The sequence below is a fragment of the Gekko japonicus genome, unplaced genomic scaffold (assembly GCF_001447785.1).
Source record: "Gekko japonicus isolate JY-2015 unplaced genomic scaffold, Gekko_japonicus_V1.1 scaffold270, whole genome shotgun sequence".
Classification (NCBI taxonomy): domain Eukaryota; kingdom Metazoa; phylum Chordata; class Lepidosauria; order Squamata; family Gekkonidae; genus Gekko; species Gekko japonicus.
Genome location: NW_015170282.1, coordinates 293,033 through 305,127, shown reverse-complemented (window position 1 = coordinate 305,127; position 12,095 = coordinate 293,033). Strand labels below are relative to the sequence as shown.

The window sequence follows — 12,095 nt, the reverse complement described above, 5'->3', positions numbered from 1 at the left end:
TGCATCTCTGTGTGTAATATTTTCCCCCTTCTGATAATGATTGCTCTGATCACATGACAGGGCCTTTCTCAATCACTGTCATATGATTTTAGCCTATCACTGTGTGTTGGAGAGAGGAGGGGTTGTGCCACTCGTTCCTAAGCCTTCTTTTAGCCTGCCAAAAACCTCTCCTGTGATTATGCAAATAGTATATAATTTGTATCCCATAATTAATTCTGTTCCCGTAATACGTTTCCCTGGTCTTGTTTGGAAAACAAATTAGAATGGTAAGAAGGGGTGTTACTAGAAGGCTTCTGAACACAGAAGAGTACTTTCCATCCTGAGCTTCTTTATATTGATTTGGAGAAAGGTATTTTGTCTGGCCTGGTGTTTGTGGGTTATTGGTTTTTTTTGCAGTCCCAAGAAAAAGTAACATGACACCGCTGCAGAAGCAGGGGTAGCTGATATTCGATGTACATAATTCTTTTGTTATAAAGGGCTACGTGTGAATGTTCCTGTGTTCCAAAGCAGTTTTTAAGAAAGATCATAAATATGTCACAGAGTGACGTGGATGTGGGATCCACACGGGTAAGTTGGACTGCATATCAGTAGGGGTACCCATGGGAAGGCCGAGCGCCGAAGAATAGATTCTTTTGAACTATGGTGCAGGAGAAGACTCTTGAGAGTCCCTTGGACTGCAAGAAGATCAAATCAGTCAATCCTAAAAGAAGTCAACCCTGACTGTTCCCTGGAAGGCCAAATAATGAAACTGAAGCTCAAATTGAATGTATATAAATTGAATGTATAATAAATACTTTGGCCACCAAATGAGAAGGGAGCACTCACTGGAGAAGACCCTGATGCTGGGAAAGATTGAAGGTCAAAGAAGACGGGGACGGCAAAGGATGAGATGGTTAGACAGTGTCATCGATGCAACGAACATGAAATTGAGCCAACTTCAGAGGACGGCGGAAGACAGGAGGGCCTGGCAGGAGCTGGTCCATGGGGTCGCGAAAAGTCGGACTCGACTGTGCGACTGAACAACAACAACCCATGGGAAGTATTCAGCTGTGACCCTTGCAGGAGGGTGTGATGTCACTTCTGGGTGGCACCCTAGGGATTTCCCCTAATCTCTATGGTAAAAACCATAGAGACTAGGCGAAAGTCCTAGAGCAGGGGTCCTCAACATGGTGTCTGTTGGTGCCATGGGACCAGTGCTCCCTCTAAGCTGTGGAGTCTCGTGAGCAAAAATTCTACTTTGTGAGCTACTGGCATTAAAGTTGTGAGCAAGCAATTTGGCTGCTGCATCAATTAGTTTGCTCTGGAGCCAGCCTTCCTGAGCTAAGACAAAAATGGGAACACTGCATGGGACCCATCAATATTTTTCCTGGTACCCACCGTTTTTCGCAAGTGGGTGGGGCCTGATGGGGCTTTTGCCCAGCAAGGTTTCTGATTGGCCATTGGAGATTTCATTGACTGTGCAGATTTTTAAAAAACTTTACTTTGGCGACGGCTGCACAAAGACCTTCACTGTGTGACTGAAGGTAAGCTGTGGCGCTGTCCTTGTGGGACTGAAGGGTAAGCTGTGGCAGCCATTTTGTGGCTGCAGCCACCATGCTGTATCAGAATTCCCAAGGTGCCTGTGGAGCTCAAAACGGTCAGGGACCCCTGTTCCAGAGCATCACCGTCGACACCATTTCTGGCCCATTTTTCCTTCCTCTCTTCAGTTTATTGAGGACAGGGGATTGCTTGCTGCCAGCTAACCAAACGGCAAGCCTACCTTGCAGTCATAGAACATTTACCTTAGCAATGGGAAGCAACATCGGGGGTGGGGGTGGGGCTGTTGCCTTCATTCCCTGCTTGTGGGCTTTTTGGAGCCACGTGGCCGGCATAGGATACAGGACTTGGATATATCTCGGATCAAATCCAGCTGTGCTTCTCCACATGCAGCTGCTGGTGTGACCTTGGGTCAGTCATAAGTTCTTTCAGAGCTGTTCTCTCAAGGGCAGTCCTCGGGAGAGCTCTCTCAGCCCCACCTACCTCCCAGGGTGTCCGTTGTGGGGAGGGGAAGGGAAAGGAGATTGTAAGCCGCTCTGAGACTCCTTTGGGTAGTGAAGGGCGGGGTATAAATCCAATCTCTTCTCCTCCTCCTCTTATGCTCTAACACAGAGTTTCCCAACCTGTTGGTCGTGACTCTTGTGAAAGTGGGTTGCCGGCTTTTGCAGTTTTCTCAATGTGTGCGTGCTGCGTTTGTCTGTCAAAGTTGGTTCCCGTGCCAAGGCTTGTGGGTCACCGCAGCAAATAGACCAGGAACCACTGTTCTTGCCGTGCTGTGGCAAAAACGCTGAGGCAAACAAACTGCATACATATGCACCACAGCGTGTTGTGGCTAGAGTGCCGACCTAGGAATGGTGTGTGGGGGGGTTCAAGATTCGAATCCCTGATGAAGGATGGCCTCGAGCCAGGTGCGCCCTCTCAGCCCAGCCCATCTCCTGGAACTGTGAGGATAAAATGGAGGAAGGGAAAACCATGTGACCACTCTGAATTCTTTGGAGGACGGGGCCAGGTAAGAGTGTGGCAGATACACCAAAAGCTGCTTCACAAGTTACGATCCGTAGCTATGCATGTGAGGTTTTTGTAAGGTCACACCTGTGAAATGTAGATGCGATAAACGCACGGGGTACCCTGGTTGGGTGGAAAGGGGGCATAAAAATGTTTTAAATAAGCAAAATGTCTGGAGACGAAGGTAGCGTACAGCTCGTCTATCTGAGCCAAGACTGGCGGCATCTCCCTATTGCACAAACACAGTGGCAAATTGGGCCTTGCTGTCCTACATGGGAGTGGCACCCTCTTTTGTAATGGCCCATTTCTGCTTGTGAACATGCATACGTTCGTGCAAATAGGGTCGGTGCTAAAAAGGTAATGTGTCTATATAGATTAACTCTGCATGCCAGTTGCTGGGGGGGGGGAGCGTGGGGGGGGACGACCCCTCTGTGTCCAACTGTTGTCCTTTGGACGCATCTGGTTGGCCACAGTATGAGATAGGATGCCAGACTCGATGGACCCTTCTTCTGATCCAGCAGGGCTGTTTTTACATTCAGAGAGCAAGACTCGATCCCAAACGTGATTTCCTTGGAAGCACACCCTGGTAACATCAGCCCAAGCGATTTCTGACCTCGGTGCCGCATTCCAAATGGCCGAAGTGTGACACATGCTTCCTAGCGAGCATCCACCCGTTTACCTTTTTTTAAGTGCCCTGTAAAAATTTAGTAATTAAAACAGCACAAAGAGGGCTCCTGCTTTTCCAGACTCCTCCTCAGCCGTACCTTTTTGTACGTTCCCACAGTTGTTCAGAGGAAGCGGATTGCGCCATGTGCGGGTTGACGTGCGCCTACATTGTTCCGGATGCGGCAATCCTGCCAGTCTCTCTGGATTATTTACACGCTGTTTGCCTGCAGTGCACGGATAGCGCGCTCCCCCGGAATTAATAATGAATGATTTTGCCATTTAGTAATGGAACTCGAGAGCGAATATTAGTTAAACTGCTGGCATCTGGTTTGGAACGTATAATCACACTTAATTGAATCATTGCCGTTTTATTTAATCACTAGTAACTGCATTATAAACTCCAAGAGATGATTAGTGGTAGGAGTAACAACAGCTGTCTTTTAAACATGTGTGAAATATGTGTCACGTCGACGCCCGGCAAGGTGGCTTCGCCGAGGGTTTCTCCCCCTCCCCCTAAGGCGCACGTGAACAGAGTTGCCCTTGTTAAGGCAAAGGATTAAACTAGCAGGATGTGTTTTTATACAGTAGAGCACTCTCATGCCGTCCTAGTGCAAAGGGTCTAAAAATGGCAAGCCATATGGTTGCGTCACACTGAACAGTGACAAAACCAGGTACCGTGGCTTATCGTATGGAGTACAGCCTGTGTCGACAATTCGGCAGCTTACTGAATTCTCACAGGGGCGAACAAACGCCGCATCTATTGGATCAGATACAAGTCCGTATGTGACCAGATGGCACTTCTGCTTGCACATGGGTGTTTGTCATGATGCAGCCCCCTCTTCTATCGAGTCCCACATTGATCCTGAGAGTCTCCTGAGCTATAGGAGCAACTTTTGGGATGGCAGGGAGGTCGTGCTCCGACTTAGATGGCCCAGACTTGCCCGATCATGTCAGATCTCAGAAGTCAAGCGCGGTTGGTCCTGGTTAGTATTTGGATGGGAGACCACTATACAGCAGAAGGCAATGACGAACCACCTCTGTTAGCCTCTTGCCTTGAAAGCCTTACAGGATCACCGTAAGTTACACACACACACACATGATGCCGCTTTATACTGATTCAGGCCCTTGGTCCATCAAGGTCGGTATTGTCGCCCTGACCTGGATAGCCCAGGCAAGCCCAATCTCGTCAGATCTCGGAAGCTAAGCAGGGTCGACTCTGGCAAATACTTGGATGGGAGACCTTCTTGGAATACCGGAGGCAGGAGGCGGGGGCTCCTCTCTGAATATCCTCCAGGCCACCAGTAGGGGTCAGTCACCAGAGACCGCCATGACTTCTAGGTGCGCATGCACTCTCTCTCTCACACACACATTAAAAGTATACAAAAAAGGTCAGTATTGTCTACTTCAACTGGCAGCAGCTCTCTAAGATCCTAGGTGGATGTCTTCCATGTTTTCCTGATCCGTTTAAGTAGACACCCTGGGGATTGAACCTGGGACCTTCTGCACGCAAAGCAGAGGCGCTTCCACTGAGCCACAACCCCTCCCCCAGTTGGCTGCGACTTGACAGCACTTAAGGCACACACACACACGGACATCTCACAGGACCAGGGCCATAGCGGAGACAGCAATCCAATACTCCCTGTAAGCTGTGGAGTCTTGTGAGCAAAAATTCTTCTTTGTGGGCTGCTGACATTAAAGTTGTGAGCGAGCAATTTGGCCACTGCATAAATTAGTTTGCTCTGGAGCCATCCTGCCTGAGCTAACACAAAAATGTGTGAGCCGGAAGCTAAAAAACTATAAACTAGCTCACCCTAACTCAGCTTAGAAGAAACACCAGCAATGGCATATATGTTCACATCCTGCGGTGTATAATTCAGGCCTACAAAGCTACTATACCCCACCCCCCGACTGAAACTGCAACCCTGGAAGATTATTAACTCTTCTCCGTATGTCAGTTTTCTGAATGATGTTGGTCTCCTGGGCTACTGAGGAAAAAAGATACTATGGCCCTGGCCGCACGTGCCGGAAAACGCGTGGGGGGGGCGTGGCGTGGCTATTTGCGCCATCGCATTCTGATGCGTCATTATGCGATCAGACGCGACGGTGGCTTCCCCGCGGCAAAGAGGACGACGGGGGAGAAAGCTGCGTGCTGGTGCGATCACACCCAGGGAGTCCGCATGCAGCCCGTGGCAAACTATTTGCCAGTAGGTCGTCCCAGGTACTTTTTTAATGCGCATCTTCGGCGGGACGCCACGGGTTCGCCATGGGTGCGGTACGCCTCCCAGATGTTCCGGTGTGATCGCGCCCGGAAAATCCGTGGGACAATCGTGCCTTCAGGGCAGCAAATGCTCCGTGTGAACGGGGCCCTAGTTTGTGTCTGACTTTTTCCTAGTATAGCTAAAAACTGCTGCGGGGAGGAAATATCAGGTTCAACTGGGGAAGCAGCTCAAGGGGGAAACAGCTCGAGCATGCGTTAATAACTTCTCCCCTGTGGCGTGGCCCCAGTCTAGTCCCCCGGCGGCCGCTACTCGTAGTAAAAATACACACCAGGGCTCATGGGAATCACTCGTCTCTTGGCCCGAAAGAATTTATGCCCAGGGCTTCGGGGGGAGGGAAAAAAGTGTGTTTTAAGCCAAGTTTGTCAGGAACGCCGATAAAAATGAAGCATTTTGTGTTTTCTTTGTGATATTGACAGTTAACTGGGAAACGGTGTGGAGGGCGAATACCACCGAGAAGTTTGAGGTCCACACCAACATGAACAGCAATGTGGGGCTACTGCGGATCTTCCCGGGGATCAGCACTGATGCTGGAAATCCCCCCCCCCCCCCGAGTTTCAAGAAGTGTCTCGAGAAGGGAAACTTACAACGACACCGGAGCGTGGGAGGGCAGATTACATATAACTAGCAGCGGGAAAGACTCCTACAGTGCCTTTGTGCTAGTTATTTTCAGTCAGCAATCCCATAATATGCGTACAGGAAAACACTCTCCTCTCAAGAGCATAATCGGGCTGGGGGGGGGGGGGGGAATGGGGGGGTGGCAATGGCCATCCAGTTTTTTGCAGTTCCGGAAGGGTAAACTTGGGGGGGGGGTATTTCCTTTCCCCGCCATGTCAGTAGGGGACAAGACACTGGGCGATTCTGCATCTAGCATTCGCTCCAGGTTTTCTCAGCTGGGAGGGAAAAGTGCAGCTCAAAAGCACATTCAGATACCTTGGGGCAACACCTTACTGTCTGCAAAGTCACCCCTGCACGACCATACATTGGCCATAAATCTATGCAGCAGAATGGCCATAAATCCATGATCAAAGGAAGCGAAAGCAGCATGGAGTATGGAGGCTACCATAAAATCCGATGATCAAAGGAAGTGAAAGCAGCATGCAATGCAGAGGGGAATTTCTGTTCCAACGTGGGTTTCGTAAAACAATTTAATTTTTTATTTATTATTTGTATTTATACCCCGCCCTCCCTGCAACAGAGGGAAAAGCCAATGCAGAATCACCCATTGATCTGTGAGATCGAAGAAGTGGCAGCACAGGTTGCCTGGGGGAACCACTTCCTCCCTTGCTCCACGTCTCCACCACTTGTGCTCTCGCCCCTATCTTGCTTCTACTTCCACCCCCTCCTACACCCGGGGAGCTAAGGAGCCTAGTTCATCTCACCCCTCTTACTTCCCGTGCCTTGCTAAAACCAGCTCAACCAGCCACACGTGACCTGCTAGCTTTCCCAAATTCTCGCGAGATGTCCTTCCTCTTGTGAAAATTCAGCCATTATCTGCATTGTTCTGGGAAGGTTAGGGAGGGAGGGAGGTTGCTTCCCCCCCCCCAAAAAAAAAAATGCCTGAATGAGTGACTGTAGTGTAGCCCAGGTGCTGATTCTCTGACCATTGGCTTTGTGTTGAATACACCTGAACACACACAAAGCTGATTGGTCCATCACAGTCAGCATTGTCTAATTGTATTGGCAGCAGCTCTCCAAAATCTCAGGCAGAGGCCTCTCACGTCACCTACTGCCAGTTTTCTATTACCTGGAGATGTCAGGGGTTGAAACTGGGGCCTTCCGCATGCCAAGCGGTTGCTCTGCCACTGAGCCATAGCCCCCTCCCCTTGTTGCGGCCTGCTTCCTGGGAAGGCAAGGCAGAGATGCCGCCTACCATCACCCCATCCAGTTATTTTTCTGAATCCATCTTCTCTCTCATGCCGAATTCATTGGCATACACTTTTTAAATGATCGGATCTTAATAGTTTTAGAGCTGCAAGAAAAAGATTGGGATCAGAAGACCTACCGGGTCTGTTTCTACTCTGTTGTTTCGAGTCAAGAGATGTCTTGGTTAACGGCCAATTTTAATTAAGTTATCTCTATAATTAAGTTATCTCTGTCCTGAAGCCACGGCCTCGGTGTCCCCTCCCTTGTTAGAATCAAAATGCGCACATGAGTTGCACCTCTCTGGCACAAAATATTTTGCCCATTGTGAACCATCAGCGCTGTCTACATTTCTGTCCTAGCTCATCTCTTTCTTCAGTGTGTTCCCCCCCACCATGAATTTTTATGTGTGTATATCCCATCCTGTGGGATTGAGGCAGGTAAATACTATATATACGTACTAGCATTAGCCACTTCCCCATTATGGAAAAGTAACTTCATATTATTTTTTGTAAAATAACTGAGCACCCTGTTATCCGATTCCTTGGGAGCTGCGTTTCTTAGCGTTATTATCCTGTTCAAAGGCATTATCCGTACTCTCTGGATTGACCCTGAGAATGAATGAAGCTGTACTGCATTCGGTCAGTAAGGCCCCGGGTACCCTTTTAAAATCTTCCGAGAGCCGGCTTCTTCGTATGATGCTGATTTTTTTAAAAATGCGTAGGAGAAACCAATTTTCCGTGACAGGATATACTTTGGGATTATTATTGTTTATCAGTTGTTTGGTGCCTTCAGCATTCATGGTGTGTGTGGTTTTTTCCCCAAAGCACAAGAAAACATTTTGCTGCCATAGCAGCTTATTATCTCTAATACGAGAGCCAGTGTGGTGTAGTAGTTGGACTAGGATCTGGGACACCCAGGTTTGAGTCCCCACTCTCCTATAGAAGCTTGTTGGGTGTGAAGAGGGCAACCAAGATGATAAGTATGATTTTTCTTCCACATCTGATCCCTGTAATACTGTTGGTATGCACAAACATATAAAGATGCTTTTGCAGTGATCCCTTCATTTCATTTATCTTCAGGGCTCTAGTCGGGGGGGAGCTCTCAGGTATGGAGCTCCGGAAGAGAACCTCTAGGGGGTGGGGCGGTCACGTGGTGAAGCCCCGCCCCTTCTTTACCCCGCCCTCTGCTTCGATCCTCATTCCGTTTGGGAATGAGGATGAAGCAGGAGGGTAAGTAGCCGGGCCTTCTGACACACTTCCGGTGATGTCAGGGGGTGTGGCCTTCTGTCACTTCCGGTGATGTCAGGGGGCGTGGCATATGCAAATAAGTTATGCTAATGAGTTATGCTAATGAGCTCCGGCAGCTCTTTTTCTACAACAAGACCCCTGCGTATGTCAATCGCCCCACTGCCACCGCCTGGCCGGAACATCCACTGCAGGGATTCTTCCGTAGCCGAGAAGTTATTTCACCTTTCCGAACCTCGACCAGGACGTCCGACTGTCAGCTAACACTCTCCCACAAGGGAGATTGACGTGCCCACCCTCTCTAAGGAGTGGTTCCCATTTTATCTACTCGCCGAAGCTTTCGAATCACTGGGTGGACGATGAGCTGGGGACAACAGGCTGGCTGCTCACACCAGTGCGGGGCTCGAACTAACACAGTGATTAGGGGGTTGAAGCACCTTCCCTATGAGGAAAGGCTGAAGAATCTGGGACTTTTCAGTTTAGAAAAGAGACCCCTAAGGGGGAATGTGATAGAGGTTTATAAAATTATGCATGGCGTGGAGAGAGTTGACAAAGATAACTTTTTCTCCCTCTCCCAAAAGACTAGATCTCAAGGGCAATTAATGAAGCTGATGGGCAGTAGATTCAAGACAGGCAAAAGGAAATACTTCTTTACACAGCGAGTGATTAAAATGTGGAATTCGATGCCCAAAGGATGAGGTGTTGGCCACAGGCATAGATAGCTTTAAAAAAAGAATTAGGTATGTTCATGGAGGATAGGTCTATCAGTGGCTACTAGCCATGGTGACTAAAGGGAACCTCTGCATTCAGAGGCAGTGAGCCTCTGGATCCCAGTGTCAGGAGGCAACATCAGGGAAAATCCTTGGCTTCTATGTCCTGTTGTTGGCTCTCCAGAAGAATTGGTTGGCCCCTATATGGGACAGGATGCTGGACTAGATGGACTACTGGTCTGATCCAGCAGGGCTCTTATAAGAATGTTGTAATGTTGGGAAGAAAGGGAGAATGTTGTAAGTGACTTTCGGTCCCCATTGGGGAGAAAATGAGGTATAAGTGAAATAAATAAGTACAACAATAAGAACATAAGAAGAATCCTACTGAATCAGACCAATGGTCCATCTAGTCTAGCATCCTATCTCACACAGTGGCCAACTAGTTTCTCTGGAGGGACAGCAACAGGGCATAGAGGCTGAGACCTTCCACTGATGTTGCCTCCTGGCTCTGGGATTCAGAGGTTTAGTTCCTCTGAATGTGGAGGTTCCCCTCAGTCACCATGGCTAGTAGCCACTAATAGACCTCTCCTCCATGAAGGTACCTAATTCCCTTTTTAAAGCTATCTATGCCTGTGGCAAACACTTCACCCTTTTGGCATCGAATTCCACATTTTAATCACTCGCTGTGTAAAGAAGTGGCCTGGAATTTCTTGGTTCCCCCCTGGATCCCTTTCTAAAAATTGATGTAACATTTGTTTTTCTCCAGTCTTCTGGTACAGTGGCTGAACTTAGTGACAGGTTACATATACAGGTTAGTAGATCAACCATCTCACATTTGAGTTCCCTAAGAACTGTTGGGTGCATGACACAGGGGAGACAATAAACTAAAGGAAAGGAGGTGAAAATTGGGGTAAGTGGTGAAAGAACATGTATTCATTCCAGTGACAAGAGCTTAGGCTTTGTAGGGTGAGGTGTGTGCTTGAATACTGGGGAAAGGTGGATTTTGAGAGGCAGACTTGTTACTATGGTTTTCTCTCATGCAGGTGAAGGTGTTCCTTCAGAGTCCAATGGAGGGGGTTGTACTTGAGACCTACGGAAGTGGAAATGCCCCCAATAACCGCCCGGATTTACTAGAGGAGTTGAAGAAGGCAACCGAACGCAACATCATGATCCTGAATTGCACCCAGTGTCTGCGAGGAGCCGTGTCTTTAGTCTATGCCACAGGAAAGGTAAGAAAAATGAAAATGCTGCCCGCTATATATGTAGCATTGGGTCTGTAGTTAGCATCTGTAGTATTATGTAAGTGGGCATCTTTCATACAAAGAATTAGGAAGAGTTGTCGACGGCTGGAGTTCATTAGTTGCTATAGATTTTCCGGGTTGTGTGGCCGTGGCCTTGGCATGGTAGAACCTGACGTTTCGCCAGTAACTGTGACTGGCATCCTCAGAGGTATAAACACAGAAAGATGGAGTACTCTCTGAGTCAAGGTGAGAAGAAAATGGTAGGCAGGTAATTTATATCTACTCCAGAAGGTGGGGTAGGGCCGAGCCATTATGTTGTAGGAGTTCCCCAGGCTATGAACATGCTAATGGAGGTGCTTTCCTGAGGAGGTTCTTTTGTACATGGATTGTTTCCTGAGGAGGTTTCCTGTTTCCTGAGGAGGTTCATACAAAATAGTCCACATACAAAAGAACCTCCTCAGGAAACAATCCATATACAAAAGAACCTCCTCAGGAAAGCTCCTCCATTAGCATTTCCATAGCCTGGGAAGCTCCTACAAGATAATGACTCAGCCCTACCCCACCTTCTGGAGTAGATATAAATTACCTGCCTACCATTTTCTTCTCACCTTGACACAGAGAGTACTCCATCTTTCTGTGTTTATACCTCTGAGGATGCCAGTCACAGTTACTGGCAAAACGTCAGGTTCTACAATGCCAAGACCACGGCCACACAACCCGGAAAATCTACAGCAACTAATTAGGAAGAGTATTTGTCTGCTTGTATGGGAGGGTAGAGAACTTATTAGATTCAAATGTAGTACTTTTGATCTAGCGGGGCCTTCTTCAAGATTTTGCCTTCCCATAACTCTTTTGAGAGAGGTGAAATACTTAAGCAGTGAGAAGAAAAGCGATGGATGGTCCAGCTATCATGACCATATCTGGACCTGCTTGGTTCTTTATGAATGATGAAGCATATCCAAGACCTGATGACAACTGCATTATTTTGGAAATCCCTGAGCATACTTCAGACACGTTTATGAGCATAAGTGGTTTAAAGGCTGCCATATATGTTTTGGGGTGACCAGTATGAATGTCCAGTGGTCTTCAGGGTGATGAAGATGAGAAACCCTGGCACATACTTATTCCTCCCAAATGTTTGATGGCCAACTGGGGTCTTGATCAGATGTCTCCAGAAAGCTTGCAATGAGTGGCAGAAGTAATGTCATTCGCAGCCCGGCCCTGATACAATCAGAAGCATTGGGTGGGAACGAGGTTTAAGTAGTAGTGTCAAGTCTTGGGGCTGGGACTGGAACTTGAAGATTGAATGCTGCATTCTTCTACTATGCCCCAAAGTCGACCAGCCACTCTCACCAGTTCACAGTGCCAAAGCTGGGTGCAAAATTTCCGTGCCTCACTAAATCTTACAGCGGATATTGTGACATGAGAAGGTGTATCTCCTCTTTGCCCATCTGAATTAATAGGCGAGCTCTGAGTAATGTAGCTATCTTTCTAATCATAGGCTCTTTTTATTGGCTTGGCTTTTCCTAGAAGTATGTTGACACTTAAGTT

The 12,095-nt window shown here is 48.0% G+C and overlaps 1 protein-coding gene across 1 annotated transcript in view; it reads left to right on the top strand.

Annotated features, from left to right (window-relative positions):
* LOC107115978 (60 kDa lysophospholipase-like) overlaps positions 1 to 12,095 on the top strand; it is a 121,537-nt gene that overhangs the window by 46,305 nt on the left and 63,137 nt on the right. The window contains exons 7-9 of the mRNA XM_015417790.1: positions 5,903 to 6,004; positions 7,590 to 7,600; positions 10,347 to 10,532. Coding sequence (XP_015273276.1) covers positions 5,903 to 6,004; positions 7,590 to 7,600; positions 10,347 to 10,532 — 299 coding nt within the window. The remainder of the gene's footprint in view (positions 1 to 5,902; positions 6,005 to 7,589; positions 7,601 to 10,346; positions 10,533 to 12,095) is intronic.